We start from the raw sequence: 26106 nt of genomic DNA, 5'->3' as shown, positions 1-26106 counted from the left end.
GAAACAAGCAGGCGTGTCCATACTCATATCAAATAAAATAGATTTCAAGCCAAAGTTAATCAAAAGAGATAAAGAGGGACACTACATACTGCTTAAGGGAACCATACACCAACAAGACATAACAATCATAAATATTTATGCCCCAAACAATGGTGCAGCTATGTTCGTCAAACAAACTCTTCTCAAGTTCAAGAGTCTAATAGACCACCACACCATAATCATGGGAGACTTCAACACACCTCTCTCGCCACTGGACAGATCTTCCAAACAAAAGTTGAATAAGGAAACTATAGAACTCAATAACACTATTAATAACCTAGACCTAATTGACATATATAGAGTATACCACCCAACATCAAGCAGTTACACTTTTTTCTCAGCAGCACATGGATCCTTCTCAAAAATAGATCATATATTATGTCACAGGGCAACTCTTAGACAATATAAAGGAGTAGAGATATTACCATGCATCTTATCTGATCATAATGGAATGAAACTGAAAATCAACGATAAAAGAAGGAAGGAAAAAGCATACATCAATTGGAGAATGAACAATAGGTTACTGAATGATCAATGGGTTATAGAAGACATCAAGGAGGAAATTAAAAAATTCTTAGAGATAAATGAAAACACAGACACAACATATCGGAATCTATGGGACACATTGAAAGCAGTTCTAAGAGGAAAATTCATTGCTTGGAGTTCATTCCTTAAAAAAAGAAAAACCAACAAATAAATGATCTCATACTTCATCTCAAAATCCTTGAAAAAGAAGAGCAAAACAACAGCAAAAGAAGTAGAAGGCAAGAAATAATTAAAATCAGAGCTGAAATTAATGAAATCGAAACAAAAGAAACAATTGAAAAAATTGACAAAACTAAAAGTTGGTTCTTTGAAAAAATAAACAAAATCGACAGACCCTTAGCGATGCTAGTGAAGAGAAGAAGAGAGAGAACTCAAATTACTAGCATACGGGATGAAAAAGGCAATATCACAACAGACACTTCAGAAATACAGAAGATAATCAAAAACTATTTTGAATCCTTATACTCCAATAAATTAGAAGATAGTGAAGGTATAGATAAATTTCTTAAGTCATATGATCTGCCCAGATTGAGTCAGGAGGATATAGAAAACCTAAACAGACCAATATCAATTGAGGAGATAGAAGAAACCATCAAAAGACTACCAACTAAGAAAAGCCCAGGTCCCGATGGGTATACAGCAGAATTTTACAAAACCTTTAAAGAAGAACTAATACCAATACTTTTCAAGCTACTTCAGGAAATAGAAAAGGAGGGAGAACTTCCAAATTCATTCTATGAGGCCAACATCACCCTGATACCTAAACCAGACAAAGACACTTCAAAGAAAGAAAACTACAGACCAATATCTCTAATGAACCTAGATGCAAAAATCCTCAATAAAATTCTGGCGAATCGGATACAAAAACATATCAAAAAAATTGTACACCATGATCAAGTAGGATTCATCCCTGGGATGCAAGGCTGGTTCAATATACGGAAATCAATAAATGTTATTCACCACATCAATAGACTTAAAAATAAGAACCATATGATCATCTCGATAGATGCGGAAAAAGCATTTGACAAAGTACAGCATCCCTTTATGTTCAAAACTCTAGAAAAACTAGGGATAACAGGAACATACCTCAATATTGTAAAAGCAATCTATGCTAAGCCTCAGGCTAGCATTATTCTGAATGGAGAAAAACTGAAGGCATTCCCTCTAAAATCTGGAACAAGACAGGGATGCCCTCTCTCTCCACTTCTCTTCAACATAGTTCTCGAAACACTGGCCAGAGCAATTAGACAGACGAAAGAAATTAAAGGCATAAAAATAGGAAAAGAAGAAATTAAATTATCACTATTTGCAGATGATATGATTCTATATCTAGCAGACCCAAAAGGCTCTACAAAGAAACTATTAGAGCTAATAAATGAATTCAGCAAAGTGGCAGGATTTAAAATCAACACGCATAAATCAAAGGCATTCCTGTATATCAGCGACAAATCCTCTGAAATGGAAATGAGGACAACCACTCCATTCAAAATATCTTCAAAAAAAATAAAATACTTGGGAATCAACCTAACAAAAGAGGTGAAAGACTTATACAATGAAAACTACAGAACCCTAAAGAGAGAAATAGAAGAAGATCTTAGAAGATGGAAAAATATACCCTGTTCATGGATAGGCAGAACTAACATCATCAAAATGGCGATATTACCAAAAGTTCTCTATAGGTTTAATGCAATGCCAATCAAAATCCCAATGGCATTTCTTGTAGAAATAGAGAAAGCAATCATGAAATTCATATGGAAAAATAAAAGACCCAGAATAGCAAAAACAATGCTAAGCAAGAAGTGTGAATCAGGCGGTATAGCGATACCAGACTTCAAACTATACTACAGAGCAATAGTAACAAAAACAGCATGGTACTGGTACCAAAACAGGCGTGTGGACCAATGGTACAGAATAGAGGACACAGAAACCAATCCACAAAACTACAACTATCTTATATTTGATAAAGGGGCTAAAAGCATGCAATGGAGGAAGGATAGCATCTTCAACAAATGGTGCTGGGAAAACTGGAAATCCATATGCAACAAAATGAAACTGAATCCCTTTCTCTCGCCATGCACAAAAGTGAATTCAAAATGGATCAAGGAACTTGATATCAAATCAGAGACGCGCCGTCTGATAGAAGAAAAAGTTGGCTACGATCTACAGTCAGTGGGGTCGGGCTCCAAATTCCTCAATAGGACACCCATAGCACAAAAGTTAATAACTAGAATCAACAAATGGGACTTACTCAAACTAAGAAGTTTTTTCTCAGCAAAAGAAACAATAAGAGAGGTAAATAGGGAGCCTACATCCTGGGAACAAATCTTTACTCCTCACACTTCAGATAGAGCCCTAATATCCAGAGTATACAAAGAACTCAAAAAATTAGACAATAAGAGAACAAACAACCCAATCAACAAATGGGCCAAGGACCTGAACAGACACTTCACAGAGGAGGACATACAGTCAATCAACAAGTACATGAAAAAATGCTCAACATCTCTAGCTGTCAGAGAAATGCAAATCAAAACCACCCTAAGATACCATCTCACTCCAGTAAGATTGGCAGCCATTAGGAAGTCAAACAACAACAAGTGCTGGCGAGGATGTGGGGAAAAGGGTACACTTGTACATTGCTGGTGGGACTGCAAATTGGTGCAGCCAATTTGGAAAGCAGTATGGAGATTTCTTGGAAAGCTGGGAATGGAGCCACCATTTGACCCAGCTATTCCCCTTCTTGGTCTATTCCCTAAAGACCTAAAAAGAGCATGCTACAGGGACACTGCTACATCGATGTTCATAGCAGCACAGTTCACAATAGCAAGACTGTGGAACCAACCTAGATGCCCTTCAATAGACGAATGGATAAAAAAAATGTGGCATTTATACACAATGGAGTATTACTCTGCATTAAAAAATGACAAAATCATAGAATTTACAGGGAAATGGATGGCATTAGAGCAGATTATGCTAAGTGAAGCTAGCCAATCCCTAAAAAACAAATGCCAAATGTCTTCTTTGATATAAGGAAAGTAACTAAGAACAGAGTAGGGACGAAGAACAGGAGAAGAAGATTAACATTTAACAGGGATGAGAGGTGGGAGGGAAAGGGAGAGAGAAGGTAAATTGCACGGTAATGGAAGGAGACCCTCAGGGTTATACAGTGGAGGGGGTAGAGAGAGAGGAGGGGAGGGGAGGGGAGAGGTGGGGAGGGGGGAGGGTGGATGATGGGAAAGGCAGCGGAGCACAACAGACACTAGTATGGCAATTTGTAAATCAATGGATGTGTAACTGATGTGAATCTGCAATCTGTGTATGGGGTGAAGGTGGGAGTTCATAACCCACTAGAATCAAAGTGTGGAATATGATATGTCAAGAAATTTGTAATGTTTTGAACAACCCACAATAAAAAATTAAAAAAAAAAAAATAAAAAATAAAATTCTTAAAAGGATGAAAAAAAAAAAAAAAAAAAAAGAAAATGTCACCATTGGCAATGACAATTGCAATGAAATCCTCACTGAAGATGGACTTCATACTCAGGAGAGAACTCTACACCTCATTTCTGTGGCTTCTGGTGCCCTGTATGTTCAGAGAAACATCTCTAATAATAAATCATAGAAATGGTCCCTGCCAGTAAAAAAAAAAAAAAAAAAAAAAAAAAAAAAAAACTCTGTCCCTTAAAAAGATCTGTGTCTTGTCTATTCAATAGAGTGTAAGTGGCAAAAAATGTGCTACATCAGCAACTTGTGACCAAAAGTGCCCCGGTACACATCAGGTCCACATAGACTCTAGTCATTGCTTGGAGATTTTTCTTTTCCAACGCATCCTACATCACCACTGGCAAAGCCATTATTCTGGTTATCTTAACATCTTAACATCTAAGCTCAATATTGCTTCAGTAATGAATGACTGAAAAAAGTCTTAGAAATAACTGTTTACCTCTAAACATGATATTAAGCAGCAGTTAATTTGCTTAATGTGATACAATATTTTTTAATTCAGAATTTTTTGTGAGGCGCTTTTTGTTTTAATGAAAGAGGTATGGAGAAAGAGAACAAGAATACTCCATAGTGACGGGAGGAGGTAATAGGCAAATACTTCCATCATCAGAACCCTGAGCACACCATGAGGAAAGGGCATGATCCAAAGAAAGACTCCAGCACTGCCCATGGTCAAAACAAGAGAAGCCAAATCTGGGAGTGTATTCTGAAACCTAAAATGACTATTCATCACCCTCTTAGACTAACCATCCTCTGTTTATTGTTAAAATAAAATTTAAAAATTAGCACTACGTATTCAATAATGTATTGAATACACTATATACTATATAGTTTATGGTATATACTATCTACCCAAGGCACAGTAAGCATTCATTTGTAATCGCATCTGTTCCTCCACATTTATATTGTGAAGACACTGGTATCTTTCCTCGACTTCCATAACCAACAAGAATCAGGATCTGAACCCAGTACTTTTGATAGCAAGCCCAGTGCTTGGAGCATTTCTCTATGACCTGGTTCTCTTGAGACTCTGACCCTACAAAATAACAAATTAATGGAAATTAACTGAACTCTTTTATATCCTCAAAGTTTATAGATTATGAGGTTTTAATTACTCCCTACTAAGAATTTTTCCCACCAATAAATAAGCACTATGTTAGGCATATTTAAGTCCTTAATGCATCTTGAGAGCTCGGTAATTACTCACTTGGAGTTATGCTATAAAGTCAGTTATAGAGACCACCTAAGACATAGTCCTTGCTAAACTAGGTGGTCCTGACCAAAAGAACTGGGGATTCAAATAACAACAAATGTTGGCAAAGATATGGAAAAAAAGGTACACTCGTCATAGCTAGTAGGACTGCAAATTGGTGCAACCACTGTGGAAAGCAGTATAGAGATTCCTCAGAAAACTTGGAATGGAACCACCATTTGACCCAATTATACCACCCCTCAGTGTATAAACAAAGGACTTAAAATCAGCATACTACAGTGATGCAGCCAAATCATTGTTTATAGCAGCTCAATTCACAATAGTTACACTATGGAACCCACCAATATGCCCTTCAACAGATGAATGGATAAAGAAAATGTGGTATATATATATACAGTGAAATATTAATCAGCCATAAAGAAGAATGAATTTTGGCATTGGCTGGTAAATAGATGGAACTGGAGACTATTATGATAAGTGAAATAAGCCAATCCCAAAAGAACAAAGACTGAATGTTCTCCCTGATATGTGGATGCTAACACAATAAGGGGTTGGGAGAGAATAGAAGTTCATTGGATTAGATAAAGGAGAATAAAGGGAAAGGAGAGAAGATGCCACTAGGGAAGACAGTAGAATGAACTGGACATAACTTTCCTATGTTCATGTATGAATACATGACCAATGAAACTCCACATCATGTACAACCACAAGAATGGAATCCTAATTTGAATAACTCATACTCCATGTATGTATAATATGTCAAAATATACTCTATTATCATGTATATCTAAAAAGACCAAATATTCAATTACCAAAAAAAAGAACTGAGGATTCCTATAAGTGATATCTTGAATATATGGAAAAACTGAAACTTTGCCTATTCTTTAACCAATTGTCTTTTTTACTATTGAGTTTTAAGAGTTCTTTATATTTTAGTTACTAGTCATTTATCAGGTTTGTCTTTGCAAACATGTTTTTCCTATCTGTGGTTTATATTTTCATTCTCTTGACATTGTCTTTTATGAAGAAGAAGTTTTTAATTTTAGTGAAATTATAAATTATTCTTTCATGGATGGTGCCCTGAGTATGGTACTTTAATCACCATGTTCAGGATGACCTAGCTTTTCTCCGATGTTGTCTTCTGAGTGTTACAGTTTTGCATTTACATTCAGGTCTGTGATACATTTTGAACTAACTCTTGTAAAGGATGTCAGGTCTGTGTCTGGATTCATTATATCTGCGGGCAGAGATCAGTAGTTCCAGCCCCATTTGTTAAAAAGACCATCTTTTCTTCATCGTATTCCTTTTACTCCTTTGGTAAAAACCAGTTAACTATATTTTTATGGGCCTATTTCTGGGCTTTCCATTCTGTTCCATTGATCTATTTGTTTATTCTTTTGCCAACACCACTCTTCCTTGATTTTTATGGATTTATAGCAAGACTTGAAGTGTAGTAGTGCCAGTTCTCCAACTGCTTTCTTCTTTCAATACTGAATTGGCTATTCTGGGAGACTTTTGACTCTCCTTATAAATGTTAGAATCGGTCTGTCAATGTCTAGAAAAATACCTTCCTAGCGTTTTGATTGGAATTTTCATTTGTTTTTAATTTCCTTTTTATGTTATGTAAGCATTATCTCAATTTAAAAATCTACATAATGTACACGTTCTAAAAGTAGAATTCCATCTAAGGAAGAGTTAACTTGAGTTATTCCTGAGTGGACTTAACTCCCATTCTCTCTCTCTCTTTCTTTCTCCCTCTCTCATTCTGCCCACCCACTACCTTTCCACCTTAGATCAATTTGTTTCCCTAAATCGCAAGGAGGTACATCCTGAAGGACAAGTGCCAACAGCCTTTGTAACTTTTACCGGTTCTCTAAGTTTTATGTGCTTTCAGGAAGTTACAGTACTGCAAGGCATTTTGTTATAGCTCTCATGGGCTGCTGAAGGGTGATCTCCCTATACAAAGCCCAACTTTTAATTCATTTTACATTTGGTGAGCAATGCGAGTGGCATGTATTGATGTGGTGGTGCTTTAAAAGTGCCCAAATCATAAGAACCCAAAATTACACAAATGCCCAAATCACACACATGTATACGCACATGCACACACGCCTGCACTTTAAACTTAGCATGGGGATGTGGGAAGGATTTTTAATTCTTGAGTTTAAACAGAATGATAATCATAATTATGATGATAATGATGAATAGTTTAGCAACAAAGACAATAATGATGATAAAAAAATACAGTCCCAATAAAGAAGATAGGACTGGGTAATGACTTTATATTTTGTTTGCCTATACAGATATCTTCTTTATTAATTCAATAATATTTTATATGCTTTTGAAGTTTTCTCTAGTCACTGCTATTGTTTCCCAAGTTCCTAAAGCCAGAGATTATGTCTTTTACGTCTAGATCTTTCATTTCTGCTTTTTAATATATTTAGTAGGTATTTGTTGACTCTCTACTATGATTGTGGTAAGCCCTGGCCCTGAACTAGGCAGGCATTAAGTGTCCAGAAAATTTTTTTACTAAAGTAGAGGCTTCAAACTATACATATAGGAATTATAAATATTTTGAGAAGCAGAAATATGATGTATTCTTTTCTACTTCTATAATAGCTAGTTGAGAACATGCTTAACAAAAATTATTGATAAAAATATATATAATACTACAATAAAAAGATTATTATTAGAAAAATGGTACAAAGGGTAAAAGGAATATAATAGAATTCTCATTCTGTTCTCAATTTTTCTATAGTGCTAAAGGTACTCAGAAATCTAAAGTATATTAATTCATTTTTTAAAAAATTTTTTGTACCAGAGATTGAACTCAGGGCTCTTAAATACTGAGCCACATCCCCAGCCCTTTTTATTTTTTACTTTGAGAAAGGGTCTTGCTAAGTTGTTCAAGGTCTCACTAAATTGCTGAGGTTGGCTTTGAACTCATGATCCTCCTGCCTCAGCCTCTGGAGCCACAGGGATTATAGTCATGCACCACCATGCCTGGCTTTTTTAAAAATATTTTTAATGAACCAACTTTATTTTATCTCTGGGGCTTTATTCTAATCCTACTTAAGTTTCCTAAGTCTATTAATTTTAAAGAGAAATTATGAAAATTAAAATACAAAATTTGGGATCTTATTTTTTTGAACCATACCTGGCTCCATTGACAATCATGACCATGCAAGAACTAGTTCCAAAATATTTTAAAATCACAGCTCAGCAAATTTTAAAAAGCAAAATGTTATTAAGCCAACCCTGAATACTAATTTTTCCCAACGGACTTTTCTCCAAATTCTTGTTCTACCCCCACAGAACTAAAGTAATGAGACTTTGAAGAAATAAATAGTCTTATTGATAACTAAAACCAAGAACAATGCCTGGCAGAGAGTACCCAATAATTATTTGCTGAAGAATGAATAGATTAATATAGCAAAGACAAAATTATGACAGTGTTTCAGGATGCTGTGGAATTCATAACAGTAAAGAACATACCTTGAATAACATCTCAAAATAAACTCTACTGTCATGTTTCTCTAAAAATAACAAATAAATTAAAAAAAAAACATGAAAAAAAAGAACACACACACCTTGTGACATTTTTAAAAACCAACACCACTTGGAGAAAAAAAATTAATGAGAAGCTATTTATCTTAGACTTGAGAGTTTACTGCAGTTTTTATTATTTTATGTTTTCCAAATTCATAGTATCCAAAGTTTAAAAAGAAAAAAATTTCCAAAAGTACTACATTACTCTAATTTTTAATCCACCTCCCATCTCAATTTATTGTGGGCTTGAGCCACTCAGATCCTAAGCACAATCTTGCATTATAGTAAAGCTTGCTGTATTAGCTTCCTGTGAAATGCGTCCAAAGGGCATCCCATCTATCATTTTTTTTTTTTTGGTACAATGCTTTCCATTTCATATATATTATCTGATCTGAATCTAAGGGAGGCAGATGAGGAAACTGTGGCCCGGTGAGGATAAAAAATTCCTCAGGTACAAAAATCTAGAAAATGATGGTACTGGGACCAAAGTCTCACTGTGTTCTTTGCACTATATTACACCCATGAAATTTTATTTATCCCATGCCCTCTCCCTCTCCCACACATGGCAAAGCAGCAGTAACCTCTGAGAAATACCTCCAAAGGACTTCTCAAAGATTTTTTGGGGTGCTGAGCATGGTGGTACATACCTGTAATCCCAGTACCTCATGAGGCTAAGTAAGTAGGATTTCAAGTTCAAAGCCAGTCTCAGAAAATTAGTGAGACCCTATCTCAAAATAAAAAATAAAAAAGTCTAGGGATACAGCTCAGTGTTAAAGCAGCCCTGGGTTCAATCTCCAGTACAAATTTATATATTTCTCTCTGAGGTCTCTCTAGGTACAAAACACAAAGCCACAGGACAACTGAGTGTGTGAATCCATTACATACAGTGCCCAGCAGAATCCAGGTGTTTCAGAGTAAGTCTAAACCTGTGTTCAGGAATTTATTTGTCTCTGAAATGCTCTTCCAATCCAGTGATACTTCATTTAGCCCAAAGCTGACCTTCCTCCATGCTTAGAGGCCAAAATGAGATTCCAGCTAATATGTACAAATGCTCATTGAAGAAAATTAAATTAGATAGAACAGAATTGAACGGCCAAAGGTAACGCACTTAAAGATTCATCAGCAGAGGTACTTAACCCTCCTTGTTCACTTTATAATCTGAAAAACACTTTGGAGTACCAACTCCCTTTCCTCATCCTTAAATATTTTAATTTAATGTGTCTGAAAATCTTCAGGATCAATCTGGTGTTCCAAATACACTGGTGAACAGTCTTCATTAAGAATAGTTGCTGAATTCACCAGGCACTGTGGCACACACCTGTAATCCTAGCGGCTTGGGAGGCTGAGGTAGGAGGATCACAAATTCAAAGCCAGCCTCAGCAAAAGCAAGGCACTGAGCAACTTAGAGACCTTGTCTCTAAATAAAGTACAAAATAGAGCTGGGGATGTTGCTCAGGGGTTAAGTGCCCCTGAGTTCAATCCCTGGTACCCACCCACCAAAAGAAAAGAATGGTTGCTGAATTCAATGAAGCTCTGCCCAGAGATGCTGGACACATGTCTGGACTGAGTATTCATTGTTGAGAATGAGATGATTGATTCATATATTGCAGTTTCAAAAATGGTAGGAGGTATAAAGACTCCAGTGTGCCTGTGTTGTGGACAGGTAACGCTTTATGTGAGCTGGCACAAGACATTAGCATATCAGTGGAGGTCCGTGTTTAGATGAAAGTTTGCTTTCTGGATGCCTGTGAGACATGTGTTTGGGTTGTATATTTGAGGTGTAGGTGATATAAAGTCCCTGAAAGTTGATCTTATAAAGAAATTTGGGAAAAAAATGTCTGAGAGTTTAGGCTAATTTAAAATGATGTGACATTAATATGTGGGGACAGATTAATTTTATTAGATCATCTATTAAAAATGCAATCACATGGTAAAGTTGAACCAAATTTGAATTAAACTTCTTACATGTGATATAAAATTGGCATGGCCTCAACAGAGAGGTTGAGATAAGAGATAGGTGATGAGACTCCATTGTATTGATGCTTCCACTACTTGGACATGAAGACTGTTAAGGATTCTAAGTAAAATCCAAAATGAGATTCCAGCTAATATGTACAAAGCTTCTTCCCCATTTCCCTTACCTTTGAGGTTTTAAAGCAGATTTTAACCAGAAACTGAGGTAGGGCCTCTGCTGCATGCTAACCCTCCACCACCAGGGGATGAAGGTAAAGGATGAGGAGAGATGCCGTCTACCAGTAACAAGAAGGACCTAGGTCTAGCATCTCAGCTAGACATGAAGGTTCTCAAATGTCTTTCTCCCTGGAGGAGAAAGTGAAAGACTGGTCCTGGCCAAACCTTTCTTGTTCAGAGTTACAACAGATCCAAGGGATGCTTAGAGAAGCCCAGTGTGCTTCATCCTCCACTACTTTGGAGAGAAATCATAGACAAACCCTGCCACCCAAAGAAAGTTTCAGAGATAAAACCTAGAAATATTTCCAGTGATGAGTGATTGTTTCCATTCAAAGAAGATGGGCACCCATTTCAGAGTTTCACGCATGGCCAAATTCACCTCTCCTCCTCCCCCTGCCTGCCACTGGCATCACTACCAACTCCTTCACATTACATTCTGGTGTTCAAGTAATTACAGTCACGAAAGCCATTATAGCCCTCAATACATTCATGTCCGATGTCTCTTAAAATAATAATATTGCAAGGTATTATTGTTCCCAGGTAATAAATAGAGAAGCCAGAGTACAGAAAGGTCAAACAACTTTGCCAAGTAGTAAAAGGTAGAGCCAGAACTTAACCTAAATCTTCTGACTCTAAATCCCAGGCTCTTTACATGACAAAGGTTAAGTATATACCAACTGCCTAGAAATTAACCCACATCTGACATGCAGATAAATTTGCATCCAAGTGCAAAAGTCACCTCCAAGAGGGGATTCAAATCATTCCCCTAGCCTGACAAATTTACCTCCTGGTCACTGAATGAAACAGGGAATTTGACTCCAAAAATAACCAACCCCTAGTGTGGAGGAGGGTGAGGCAGTTATCAGTTGAACAGTGATTCAGAGCACAGGATTTAGAGTTAGACATACTTGAGTTTCAAACACATCAGTTGCATTTCCTCTAAGCAACTCATTTCACTTCCCTTAGCATAAATATACGTATCTATAAGATAGAAATAATGCCTTACATAACTATGAAGATTCAAATAATGTACATTAAGCTCTGAGTATGGGGACTGGTACATACACAATAGTACTCAAATGTTAGCTTTCTTTTATTTTCCACACACAACCACAAATAACCACAGATACCATTAACATCCTCTGTATTGCTTATAACCATCCTTGTGATAACTTGTTCATGAAACTGCCTCTAATATCTCAGCCAGAATAAATCTTAAAGACGAACATGGAAGTTGAGGTATAGAATGGAACAAGTATGTATTAGTAATAGTGAGAACCTCAATCTAATTTTTAGCTCCACTATAAAATGTGCTGTGAGATCCAGAACAGGTCAGTCCCCCTTCCACTCATTTTTGACCTCTGGGAAATGAAGGGACCGAATGAGATTGCGAAGGCCTTTTTCAAGCCTCTTGTTCCTGCAAGGAAAGGAAAGGATCCGAAGGCAAACAGTCCGCAAAATGGTGCTGAACCCCCTACTGGCTCGAGCAGTGTGAATTCTCGCCTCAAATGGCTGGCCTGAGAGTTTGAGCCACACGGAAAATCTCTCTTTCCCTTTGGATGGGACTCTGAAACCTCGGCCAGGACTCAGAGGTCCCAACTGAAAACAGCTTCAAGTCATTGGATAACAAAGGGAAAAGCACCCAGAGCCAACAACAAGAGTCTGGGAAGCTGTATTTCAGTCAACCAACTGAAAATTCCACCAAACAGCCGGCCTCCAGCCCAGCCACCCCAAGTCTCAAGGTGAAGCCAGCCCTCATCCAAAGCTGCCTTTCTCACAATCAAATCAGCAACTGCCTTGTAACACAGAAAGTGCTTGGTTATGTCTCTCCAAAACTCAGGACCCTCAAACAGCCCTCTAAATGCCTAGAAACCTAGCTCCTCTGCTTTGCTTTCTCTTTCCTGAACCTAGCTCTGCAATCGGCCTGTCTAGCCTGCCAACAATTTCAACTCTGCTAACACTGTTTATTGTATCTTGCAGCTGCCATGGATTCATTTACTTTGCTTCGACCTTCTTTGGTTATTAACACTCTTTAATCTTCCCTGCACAACACAAATCCAGACCCCCCACCCAAAAACATGGGATCTGACATTCTGAGGCTGTGTGCTGCCACACTCCCCACACTTTCTTGCCTCACTTGAGACTCCCCCTGAATCTTTTAAAACTTTTTCCTGACACATCAACAGAAGTATATTAGGAGCTTTCGTTTTCAAAAAAGAAGGGAAAAAAAAAATGAACAAAACACAACTTACTTTCATCCGGAGGCGCACAGTTTTGGAAAGAAGAAAACAGAGGTATAATCCACTGCGATTCCCCAACCCCAAAAGAAGAATTTGTTGTAAAGTGCTTCTTTTTCAACTTTGCCCGTGAAGGAGCCCAGTGGTAGGCATACATCCACAGGCTGATGCAAGATGCCTTTGAGAGAAACCTCACATTCTGAGGATTCCTGGGAAAGCGCCAGGGATCCCAGCATCCAATATATTGCACATTTGGTTTCAATTAGAAAGGGGGTTGGGGAGGGAAGAAGGAAAGTCACCAATCAGAGCTGTTTTCTGTTTAGAGACTATTTCTTTTGACCCAAGGGACCACAGCAAAGCTATAATTTACAGCAAAACCCATTCATAGAAGAAAAAATATGTAGAACCATAGGACAGACTTAAAGATGTAGCTCCTTTCCGCCTTATCCCCACCGGCATCCATCACCAAGCTCTCCACCTCCATCTAAGACTTGGTCCTCATATCCTGTGACCCCCACACACCTCATTTTTCTTACTCGAGTTGAAGCTGTAAGCAGAACTTAAAAGTTTGGAGTCTCTTCCAATTGAAGCTTCCAGGACAGTTGGGTCACATACATGGAGCTGCTCCTTCGTGTTTTGACCATAAGAGATCAGAGCTGAGCCCTCCTTAAAAAGATTAGATTTAATTCCTTCCCCCCGCTGCCTCCTTTACCAAAAAATTTGGACGGTTCCAGCGTCCATGATTCCTATTTTTTTTTTCCACTCAATTCCCAGTTGGCTGCTGCTGCCAAGGGTCTGTTGCTGTCCTGGATTCTTGCTGCTAAATGAAAACACAAGCGTTTACAAGGAATTTCTAAATTATTTTGTAAACTTTTTTTTTTTCTTTTCTGTGGTCAGGGCCAGAGATCATGTGAAAGTGGCATGTAAGGCAATAGGGGAGGAATCCTTGCTCGGCTCTCCATATGATAGCTGATAATCCTCTCCATCCACCCAGACTCCAGCCTTAACCTTTCAAAGCCTGAATCACTTCTGAGCAAGCACAGAACCTGGAGGTCCTGATTCTCTGTGAGTGTAGGGAGTACAGGCACCTGAGGGAAGGGAATCCATAGAGGAAGGTAGATGGCAAAAGAGAGGTTAAGAAGGCCTCACCTACCTCTAAGAACCACCTCCCGGTAAAGGGACCTCCTTCTTTGGGGCTCTTGAGCTATCACCAACTCTTCTCTGCTTATACTTGACATGTGATTGCACAGCCTCAGAGACTAGCAGGAAGAGAGGTGGGGCCACCAAGACAAAGAAGGAGGGGCATCCGCATAGTAAATTTAGAGCATGAAATGCTTCATAAAGGGAAATTCCAAGCAAAGAAACCTCCAATTGAGAATGAAATTGGTAAAATTATTTTGTCTGGTTGTGTACATGTACAAATATGTAACAACAAATCTCACTATTATGTATAAACATAATGCACCAATTCTAAAAAAATGCCAATTGAGGTGGCCATAAAATTAAAATCCAAACTGTCAATGTTAAGCCTCGAAAAGGTTCAGCCCAGCACTAATCTGAGAGTCAGAATGCAGCTGTAATATCTGTGTTTCATAGTTGAAAGACGATACAGAGAATGGAGAGGCTGTTCAGATGACAGCCACAGAGACAAAAGTAGAAAACAAGACTTAAGAGGAAAAAAAAATAGACCTAGAGTTATTTTACAAACAGAAAGGTCAATACAAAGAAAAAGTATTAAGACTCTTCAAACAACTCACAGCATCTGATATCAGGTCTGCCGTTACTGAGGCCAAGATGTTCGGCTCAATTCAATATATATTGAATTCAATGTATATTGAGCATTTATCAGGAATTTTAATGGGTGCCTGCCAAAAACATCTACAAACATCTGGTTATAGAAATAGTCCGAGAGTTCTCAGACATTCAAGCCAGGAGGGGTTTACTTCTTTGGCATTACTATAAATAATGCACTGTTAGTATAAACCATGATTTCAGATTTGGTGAGGTTACAGGTCAAATGTGGAAAAGATAATATCTTCATGAAGTCAGTACCTAATAAAGGACAGGTACCTGAGTGCCCTCAGACACCAGTATCTAAGATGGCTCTACTCCAGAGGCAACACTGTTTGTATATGTGTGTAACTCAGATTCCATCGTGAGCCAGAAATATTGATTTCAAAAATCCAGCCCTCCTGGGCTTGTCTGAGTAAGGATAGGCAGTCCATTAGGAATTTACATACAGAGCAAGGAGGCTTCTGGGGAAGAACTCACTAAATGAAGAGAAAACTAAAAGGTAAAATATGATCCAAGTGCAACAGAGCTTCGTCAAGGGTAAGGAGAAGCTCAAAGAAAAACACTAAGTCACAAAACATAGTGGCATTCATCTATAATCCTAGGGACTCAGGAGGCTGAGACAGGAGGGATGTAAGTTTGAGGCCAGTCTCAGCAAACTAGGGAGAGCTTGTCTCAAAATAAAAGAGCACTGAGGATGTGGTAGTTCAGTGTTAGAACAACCCTGGGTCAACTGAAAGAAAGAAAGGGGGAAAGAAGTAGGAAGAAAGAGAAGGAGGGAGAGTAAGGGAAAGAGAGAGAGAAAGGAGGGAAGGAGGCAGGAAGTAAGAAAAGAGAAGGGAGAAAGGGAGAGAGGGAACCATATCTATCACTCAAAATTATGCCTGTCACTCAAAATACCATCTCTATTATTCAGGCTATCCAGAGCCAAGTTCAAGGTCTAATCCTGAACTTTAAGAGCAAGGAAAAACTGAAAGTAATATTTCACTGAAATGTTTGAGAGACATTTAAAGTATCAGGAGGAATCGCAGGACTTGAGCCTCAGTTTTCAGAGACGACTCTGGTTGGGCAGGGAGGGGTACACTTATTCAGCCTTGACGAGTCATTGCTTTAGGAAACCAGACTTAAGAAGAAAGAAAATGGCAAATGCTGCTTCAAAGTTGAAAGAACCAATTCACGGAACACAAAGAAGAAATTTCCTGAGGATTCTCAAAACTATTTGATGGAGTTTTGAGTAAGGCTGGAATTCCTAATATTGTGGGAACAGATGTGGAGAAATACTATTTTATTACTCTTTTGTGAACGGATTTTACCCCCTGGTTGGCTCGGCTTGGGAAACATGAGTCATTGCAATCAAAATTATTTATGTTCCATAGAAGGCAATACATCCTAGTTGTGAGGACATTTTTACTCTGAAAATGAATAACTGAGAAGCAAAACAGAATTCCAGTACTAGGATTTTACTAAAAATGGCATCAAAATATCTGAAATGTTCAAGATGCAGTGTTAATTAGAAGTAAGGAAACGTGCAAGATGACTTTTCAAGATCTTTTCTAGTCTTCCACCCATGATTCAAGTAAATACAAGTTTTGAGAACTGAAATTAATATTTCTATATCTAAATGGCTCCTGCCTTTGTGATGCTTTAGGAAATAAAAAGAATAATGGGAATAGAAAGAACTTAATTGATTTAGTTTAAGAAACACACACATACCTTAAAATGACACGAGTGTTCATAGAAACCAAATCTACATGGTACTTTTAAGTTGCAACAGGAATTAGCAACCAGTAATCTAGTTTTATCTCCTCCCTCTTCTTCCTTCCTCTTCTCTCTCATCCTATTTTTTCCTCCATGTCTTTCCTCGTGCATTCATTTTTCCTGACACTCTCTGTCTCTTTCTCTTTTCTGCATATTCCTGCACATCTTGCTTTAACCTATTTCTTTTCACCAAACCAGCTCTTTCAATTTCTTTTCACACATTCCTAAACGTTAGCCTAAAATTGCACCTTAGCTCTAAATTTTTTATTTTTTAAAAGAGAGAGAAAGAGAGAAGAGAGGGAATTTTTTAATATTTAATTTTCAGTTTTGGTGGACACAACATCTTTTTATTTTATTTTTATGTGGTGCTGAGGATCGAACCCAGCGCCCCACGCATGCTAAGCCAGCGCATTACCGCTTGAGCCACATCCCCAGCCCTCTAAAATTTATCTCCTTGCTCCAAGTGAGCATTAGAGAATGACTAGTTTTGTTGAGGCCCAATTCCTAAATTTTGGTTGAAAGAATTTTATTAATTGATCAAGTGTGCCTTATTTATTTCTCCTCTGCCTCTAAACAGTGGAGGCAATGGGTCAGATAACATGAATATGTCCCCAAGGGTCCACACTCATAGATGTCATTTCTAGAAGATATGTGTCATGTATTAGAAGAGCCCCACAATAGTAACAAATAATTATGGCAAATAATTAGCAAAGCCTGACAGTCCCTGGATTTTAAAGATATTATGCCTCACTGACCCAAATCCAGAGAATATTATATACAGTAAAGTCATATTGTACATACATTTAATATAAGTGCCAATCTTATAACCCAATTCTTAAAATGAGACTGCTTGTTATTGTATAATACATCCACAATAGACAAATCCATTGATATATATATATATGCAAAAAATCTTAATATTTTAAAAAATTCAGTTGGAGGACATTTATAGACAATAGAAATACTGGTTTTCTTAAAAGTAGAATAATCTGAATGTCCAGACAGCTGCATATAGACTTCCTTTGGTTCTTCCTGAGTTTAGCTTATGATTCTTGATCTTAGTGTGCTTAGGATTTATGTGGCAGTCAGGTGAGATGATACATGCCTGTAATCCCAGCAACGTGGGAGGCTAAGGCAGGAAGATTGGGGCCAACCTTGACAACTTAGACCCTATCTCAAATTTTTAAAAAATATAAATATAAAAAGAGTTGGGGATGTACCTCTGTGGTAGAGCACCTCTAGATTCAATACCTAGTGTGTGCGTGTGTGTGTGTGTGTGTATAAATTTATATATAAATTTCCTCCATACTGAGTTTTTTTAAAATATTAAGATTTTATGCCTTTATATATATCAGTGGATTTGTCTATTGTGGATGTATTATCCATTAATAGGTAGTCTCATTTTAAGAACTGGGTTATAAAATTAGTACTTATATTAAATGTATGCACAATATGACTTCACTGTATACAGTGTATATATTTATAAAAATAAATACCCATATTTATTTTTATAAATATATAAAATACCCATACATATATCCTACTAACTTGTATCCACCAAAGCATCAGTAGTCTTTGAGTGACTTAAAGGGGTTTTTTTGGTTTTGTGGGGGAACCAGGCATTGAACTCAGGGGCACTCGGCACTGAGTCACATCCTCAAGCCCTATTTTGTATTTTATTTAGAGACAGAGTCTCACCGAGTTTCTTAGTGCCTTGCTGTTGCGATCCTCCTGTCTCAACCTCCTGAACCGTTGGGATTACAGGCATGTGCCACCACACCCAGCAGACTTAAAAGGTTTTTAAAAGACAGTTTTAACCCTAAGAGATTATTATTTCCTTTATGATCTGGGGCGTAACCCTGCATGCTACCAGATGTTTTCCTGTGACAGAGTTTAGTGAAAGATGATTGAAGTTCCAAACTCTACTGAGGAGAGTCACTTTGAATGAGCCATTCTAACAGTAAAATGAGAGGGAAATATGAACTGAACTCACAGGGTTGTGAGGGCTTAATAAGGTTTAGAAGAGATCATTTAATGAGTGCTTACCATGTGTCAGGCATTCTTCTAAAAATTTTACATGTATTACCTTATCTAATGCCGATAAGAATTTTCTGGGGTAGGTACTATTATCTCCTGGTGTCCGGATGAGGAAACTAATGCACAGAGAAGTGAACTTGTACCTGTTGGAGCTAGAATACATATGTGTTCACACATGTGCTTTGCTGACAATAAAGTTGTGTGTTTATGTGGTGGAGAGGAGATATTTCAGATCAAGTAGGACATCATTAATTCTTAATTTTCCTGGGAATTGACGTCTTCTTATCCATACAGAAAATCATCTGTGTCATTTCCATTCCTATCCTTTTTGCACCAGAAGCCCATCATTAACTCTGTCATTGCTCCTGAGCACTTCCACCGGAACAAAAAAAATGTGAGATAAAAAAAAATTCAAAACAGTCCCCCTGGTGAATCTCCCCTGGATGAGCTAGAAAAGTCAAATAAAGAGGAAGTGGAGGTTAATATTTGGCAGTAGGATTCCTATTTGTCTTTGTTTTTAACAATGCCACGTACAGTATTTCACAGCTTCGGGAACGCTTTCACAGACATGACTTCATCTGACACTCAGACAGCCCCGATATGCACTCAGCGTGGATATTAATATCCTCATTTTACAAATAAGGAAAAGGAAGCTCAGGGAAGTCGGAGCTTACCAACTTTACTTTCTGGTAAATGGCTGAATCTGAGTTTGAGTCCAGTTCTTGTGATTCTCAGTGATCCTTTTGCCCATTTGGCATCAACAACAAAACCTCAGAGCCTCTAGACTTTGTCACCCAGCTCCAGTGAACGAGGGTATCTGGTCTCCGTGCCTGCTCTGAGGTTCTTTTCTTCCTTTTTCATTTCATAATTCCTTGCAGAGGGAGAAATTCTGAGAAGCAGGATGAAAAAAAAAAAAGCCCCCAAATCTGAGAATTGTAACTGGGGATCCCCAAGAGTGAGAGATGCAAAAAGTGTTATTGAGGTGGGAGGATCTTATTTCACACCATTGTTCCAGGGATGTAACCCTTCTCTGGGCTACAAAGTGAAAACCTGCACTATCCTTAGATTTTTAAAAAGCAACTTTTAAATGTCTCCAGGGTGCAGCATCTCTCAACAGCCGGATAAACACTCAGCATCAAAAGTTCTGCTTTATATTTATCTTCAGTCTCCCCTGCTGCCACTGGTATCTGGTCTCAAGCAAAAACAACTCCTGTTAGTTAAACTACCTTTCAGTTTCTCATACACCCATATGTCAGATCAGAATGGATTTGTTGCAATAGCATTATTTTCCATACTCAGGCCTAGACTGGAGCAATCATCTTATACATAATGATAACCCTCCCTATGAAATTTCTGGGCTGTGATTTTTCCAGAATCTGTGGAGGGGGAAAATGCATACTTCCCATTAACTGTCTTATTAGGGATTCAAGAACTTCAGAGGATCAATAACTTATTTGAACCTTATTTTAGGAATTCACCCTATTTTTCTCATCTATGTGAGAGGGAGCTAGGATGATTGAGAGGATAATATCTGTAAGTGTTTATTGTTATTTTTATTTTTATTGTTTATTGTTATTTTTTAAAATATTTATTTATTTTAGTTGTAGTTGCACACAATACCTTTATTTTATTTATTTTTATGTGGTCCTGAGGATCAAACCCAGGGCCTTGCACATGCTAGGCGAGCACTCTGCCGCTGAGCCACAATCCCAGCCCCTGGGACTAATCTTATAAATAAATATTCAAAATCATTTTGTCCTCAAAAACAACCACTTTATAGAGACTTTACACAATGACCTATCATTCTGCCCTTAATGTGAAACTCCATCCCATTGCCCTAAGTTACACCGTAAACACCACCTCTCTGTTTCTAATACACAACATATTTCACAGCAGAAAGGAATTTATAGCACCAATGTTATTTTTCCACATACAAGTCCAATGTGGACTGTCCAGCAGCGCTCAAATTGCCTTTCAAGATAGAGGCCAGATTCTGATTCTGGACTTCTGGGAAGGCTCAGATGTTAGTCTTATGGTTAGAATCTGTGTTCTCCAAGGTCCTTAGTCCCAGAGAGAAACCCAGTTGCACAAAATCCTTTCATTTGAACACTTAAGAAAGTTGAGGATGGGGCTGGGGATGTGGCTCAAGCGGTAGCGCGCTCGCCTGGCATGCGTGCGGCCCGGGTTCGATCCTCAGCACCACATACAAAGATATTGTGTCCGCCAAAAACTAAAAAGTAAATATTTAAAAATTCTCTCTCACTCTCTCTTTAAAAAAAAAAAAAAAGTTGTGTCCGCCAAGAACTAAAAAATAAATATTAAAAACTTCTCTCTCTCTCTCTCTCTCTCTCTCTCTCTCTCTCTCTTTAAAAAAAAAGAAAGAAAGAAAGTTGAGGCTAATAAAATAAATAGGAAAATAAATAAGCAAAGCATTCTAGACAAATGGAGGTTTAGGGGAGTGGCAGGAGGAAAACGGAGTCTGAGGAAGATCCTCCCATGAGCTGTCAGCAGTCTTGGAGAGCACAGATCAAGGTCCACAAGTTCCATTCTTTGCTTATCCCATGGATAGCCTGTTTCTTCAATGGAATGATAAGTAGAGATACAGCTAAATTTTTTTTTTCATGAGAAATCTCGAATATAGCTGAGAGATCTGGCAAAGGTCAATGACGAGATGCATCTTGGGTCCACATCCCTCCCACATCTGAAGCTGGGGCTCCTGAATTCTCACTTGCAGACTCAGTCTCAGCTTCCTCCCTGCCTTCTTAGGAGCAATCCACACCTGAGGTGGTGATGGCTAGTTAGGGTTAGGGTTAGGGTTAGGGTTAGGGTTAGGGTTAGGGTTGGCTAGTCTGTCTGGGATTAAAGACTTTTATCTGATCTTGGCCCCAATTCCAAGTTTCAACCGCATTACTAAAGTCAAGTTTGGAGATGCATGTACATCTTCTCAGTCCACAACAAACTTGCTAATGCTCCCACCCCTACAGGAGTGGACTACAAGAATCCAGGCTTATATTAGGTAACATCTTCTTTCTTGACCATAATTGAAGGAATCAGGAATAACACACCTAACCTAAGTTGTTCTTTCGATTCTATATCATAAAATTTGAAAATGGAGAAAGAAAATGCAAGTCCCATCTAACTAGTTGATTGGAAAGAGAAGGTCTTAACCCTGAAACCATAGGTGGTAATATTTTCTGCAACACATGGACTATGGAAGCCAAGAAATTTGGCCCCCAGGTAAAAGAAATGAGGTCAACATACAGAAAAATGTAAATCCAAGTGAGTTTCCTGACATTTTTCTAGTTCCTAGTCCTGAGCTCTTTCCACTTTTGGATCCAAGCAACACTCTACTTCCTTATAATATATTCCCATTTGTTGCTTAAACTGTGTCAAATGGGCTTCTGTAACTTGAAATCAACATCTTTCAAGTCTGTGCAGGTGTTTCTTCTAGTAAATGAACTAACACGTCCATAGTAATAGAAAGTAGGTATTATTATTCCAATTATGACAGACAAAGAAACCAGCTAAGGGATTTGTATTGGCATTCCCAGCAACTGTGGCCACCAGTTCACCAACTACTTACTTGCCTGGAGCAATATTTTCCTCTTGGGATTGATGCTCTGAGCTCTATTTCTATATTAGTAAAACATACACCACATCAGAAAAAACACACCACACTAGGTATTTTGACAGGATTTTGTATAAAGAATTGGTCACAAAGCTGTTGGAGGGCTGACTGAGCACAAACAGTAACTGCAGAAAGTAGTTGCCATCCTAAGATTGAGGGAATAAAAGTGGAAGAATTGAACTTAAGAGCTACAAGAAAGAGACACCATGAAACTGAAGCTGAGATCTTTGAGGTGGTTCATGACATGGTTTCTTCTGGTACTACTGAGGAGAAAGGTTGACAATGGTTCTGGAAAGTGAAAAAGCTGGAAGCCATAACAGACTGCCATGATAATATGAATTTCCACCACAGGGCAAGGTCATTTCTGGAACAATAACACTGAGGTCAAGAAACAGAAAATGACCCCCTCTTCCCTTCCTCCAGCCTTTCAATCTCTATCTCCTGCCTTCTACTGGCAAAACCTAAAAGAAAGCCTGCTAGTAAATGAATCTGTGAATGTAGTTTGCAAAGTCCCAGCTTTGACATGACAACTCAGAGCAGAGAAGAATGGATTTAGAGCTGAGAAGCAGCTCTTAGAAAGATAGTACTCTTTCTATCCACTTGTTGAACACACTTTCTACACTCATTACCAACCCTTTTCCTAAATTTCCACCTACATGCATCCTCCTTCCACCACAGTATATAGTTTATTTCTGTGACCCTTCTAGGATGTAAGCATTATTTATTTTGCTTACTTACCCCAATTTGCTATAACTATTCTCAGGGACTCATAAAATACTTGTTGAATGTGGAAGGAAGAAAGGAAAATAGGAAGGACATAGGATGGTAGGAAGGTAGGGAGATAGTGAGAAAGGGAAGGGAAGGAAGGAGGGAAGGCCAGCCCAAGGTAAGATCTGAGAACTGGAAATACCTGTGCCCTAAACAAAGAAGCCAGGAGAACAGAGAGAACACTTCTTGCCTGGTCTGAAAATCATCTCTGAGATTCAGGTGAAGGGAGATGAACATAAAAAGTTCCAGAGTACTTAAGACCATTCTGAAATGAGAAATAAAATGACAAGGGGTAAGCGGAATGCAAGAGGTCAAGGGTATCCAGGTCTTTCAGCACTTTTGATTCTAGCCAATAAGCTGAAGGAGCTGTAGCTAGTACCGCATGAGGTGTCTATTTCTCATAATAGAAAACATAGTTGCAAGATGATGCTTAGGCATGTAGGTGGTAGTGTGGGAACAGCGGGGTGTCACAGTGTGGATAGTATGGAATTGTGGAACTTGGCAGGGACCAAGTCATTCATCCCTCAGAAAAGCCTAGTCTAGATTCAGATAATTGGTCCTTATCTTCAAAACAAAGGCATACTTCCATAGGTAGAAAAAATATGATTTTTACATTCTTCTCATCACTATGACTAAAATACCTGACAAGAACAACTTAAAAGAAGAAAGATTTATTTTTTCTCAGAGTTTGCCTTGGAGTAGAGGTACCATTTGGAATTTCAGGCAGAAAGAACCAAGCCAACCAGGATATCAAGGCAGAAAGTGAAAACCACATTTTAGAGGCAAAATATGGATACCAAACAGTGGGCAAATCATGGGTCGAGTCAAAACAAATGATGATGAAGCCCCCAAACACTAGTACCCTGTGTGTGACTGAAGCAGAGAATAGAGAGAGGCATTTAGAGCGAGAAAGAAGAGCAAAGAAGGAACCAGGTATCTGCCTGTAGTCAAAGAAGATAACAAAAGGCTGTGGAAGAGAGATTCTGAGCTAAATGGTAGAGTCCCATTAAAGACAACAGGAAGGAGGAGCCAGCTTGCTAGCTCTTGAGGAATGAGTATGAAGAGGAAAGCAGGAACAGTGAAAAAGGAACTATTTTGTACAATTTTACGGTGGAAGGCAATCAATAAAAAGATAGTAGCTTGAAATTCTATTAAGGTGAAACAAAGGACTCTTACATGCAAATTGGCATAGCACAGCGGTTAAAAACATGATTCTAGAACCTGGTCACTTGATTTTGAATCCTAGTTCACCCTGCTTGCCATCAGGGTGATTGCAAGCAAGTTATTTAACCTCTCTTTGCCTCATTTCACTGATATAAACCCTGGGTGATTGTTGTATGGATTAAATGTGATTTTCAATTTAAAGAAGTTAAAATAATATCTGCTTCATATGAAGCACCCCATAAATGTTAATTAGAACATAGAACATAGAAGACAGAATATATATATACACATATATGTGTATAGACATATTTAATGTATGTTAAATATATATAGAAATACATAGAAAGAACATAATGTTAGGAAATTAGGAAAAGTCAAATACACCGGATAATTAAGGTTTATATTTCATAATCAGAAAGATTTCTGCTTGAGTCACAGGAAAATATAAATTAAGAGCCTGACAAGGTCTTGAAGCTCATTGAGCCCAACCACTCCCCTGCTCCAATATCCATACTCTCTGTTTCATACTACAGAAAAGGAAATTGAAGCTAGAAAAAAATAAGTAGCTAGGCTGGGGATGTGGCTCAAGCGGTAGCGCGCTCGCCTGGCATGCGTTCGGCCCAGGTTCCATCCTCAGCACCACATACAAAGAAAGATGTTGTGTCTGCCGAAAACTAAAAAATAAATATTAAAAATTCTCTCTCTCTCTCTCTCTCTCTCTCTCTCTCTCTCTCTCTCTCTCTCTCTTTAAAAAAAATAAGTAGCATTGGGTTTCTCTGGCTAATAACTAGGCAAGAATCCAATCATCTCTCTCTCTCTTTCCTTCTTTTTCCCTCCCTAGGAAATCAAACTCAGGGCCTTGCACGCAAACACTCTAATGCAAAGCGACACCCCCCAGCCCACAAAACCCAGGCATCTTGATTCCCAGTCCAGTGTACAACAATCAACTCATAGAAAATGCTATAAAGAAGATCTGCCCAGTTGATCCAAATTGAAACGATTTACCAATAGTTTAAAAAAAAAAAAAAAATGAGAGGGAGACCTGGAGAAGTTAAGGGGCAAAGATTGCTGAGGAGCAACTGCACTGAACTAGGTGCCAATGTCTGAGTCTTGATTCTCCAGCATTTTTATTCCTACTCTGGAATTAGTTTAAAAAACCATTTCACCAGAAACAACCCACAAGCATTCAACTCTGAAATACAATATTATATGATCATAACCATCTCCAAAATGTACATTTGAGAATAGTGAAGAATTCTGTGCTTCAAAGAAAAATTTAAAAGTAGAAAAAGTAAACCACACCAAAAACCTTCTGTGGAATGATAAAAATAAAACCAAAATATTGGGTAAGCTTTTTTTTCAAGTTTTATCAAATGGTATAATTTTGGTGCATCTTATTTTGTACTAAACAGTCTCTATTGTATATGGGAAGCCAGAAGAGAATGTTGTGGTCAGATATGGGCATATATTAGTCTCAGATACACTAGACAAAATTTGGTTACTCAATAGGTCAGATTATGTTTCTGATTAAACAATGTAATGGTTAAATATAGTACTTAAACCAGCAACAGATTACCAGTGGTTTGCTATTGTTCGGTTCTTCACAAAGGAGCAATTATTTGAGAAACCAGGAATGGAGGAAAGAAAGGAAGCCTGTTTTTGGAATAATATGAAAGAACTTAATT

General features: G+C 38.0%; 1 protein-coding gene across 7 annotated transcripts in view; it reads right to left on the bottom strand.

Annotated features, from left to right (window-relative positions):
• Positions 1-14550, bottom strand: part of Ddr2 (discoidin domain receptor tyrosine kinase 2) — a 153774-nt gene extending 139224 nt beyond the window's left edge. For 4 of the 7 annotated variants that reach the window (XM_046428975.2, XM_046428976.2, XM_046428973.2 and 1 more), the window contains exon 1: positions 13291-13489. Coding sequence is in view for 2 of the 7 variants with exons in the window: in XM_058574140.1 (XP_058430123.1) it covers positions 13291-13296 (6 nt within the window). In the remaining 5 variants the exon portion in view is untranslated. Of the gene's footprint in view, positions 1-13290; positions 13490-13797; positions 13958-14428 lie in introns of those variants that run through there. The other 3 variants (XM_046428974.2, XM_058574141.1, XM_058574139.1) reach the window with 3 other exon arrangements.
• Between the last annotated feature and the right edge of the window lie 11556 nt (positions 14551-26106).

This window comes from Marmota monax, unplaced genomic scaffold (genome assembly GCF_021218885.2).
Source record: "Marmota monax isolate L192 unplaced genomic scaffold, Marmota_monax_Labrador192_F-V1.1 WCK01_AAM20220418_F8-fsc00145, whole genome shotgun sequence".
In the NCBI taxonomy this organism is placed as follows: Eukaryota; Metazoa; Chordata; class Mammalia; order Rodentia; family Sciuridae; genus Marmota; species Marmota monax.
This window is presented reverse-complemented; position numbering and strand designations above follow the sequence as displayed.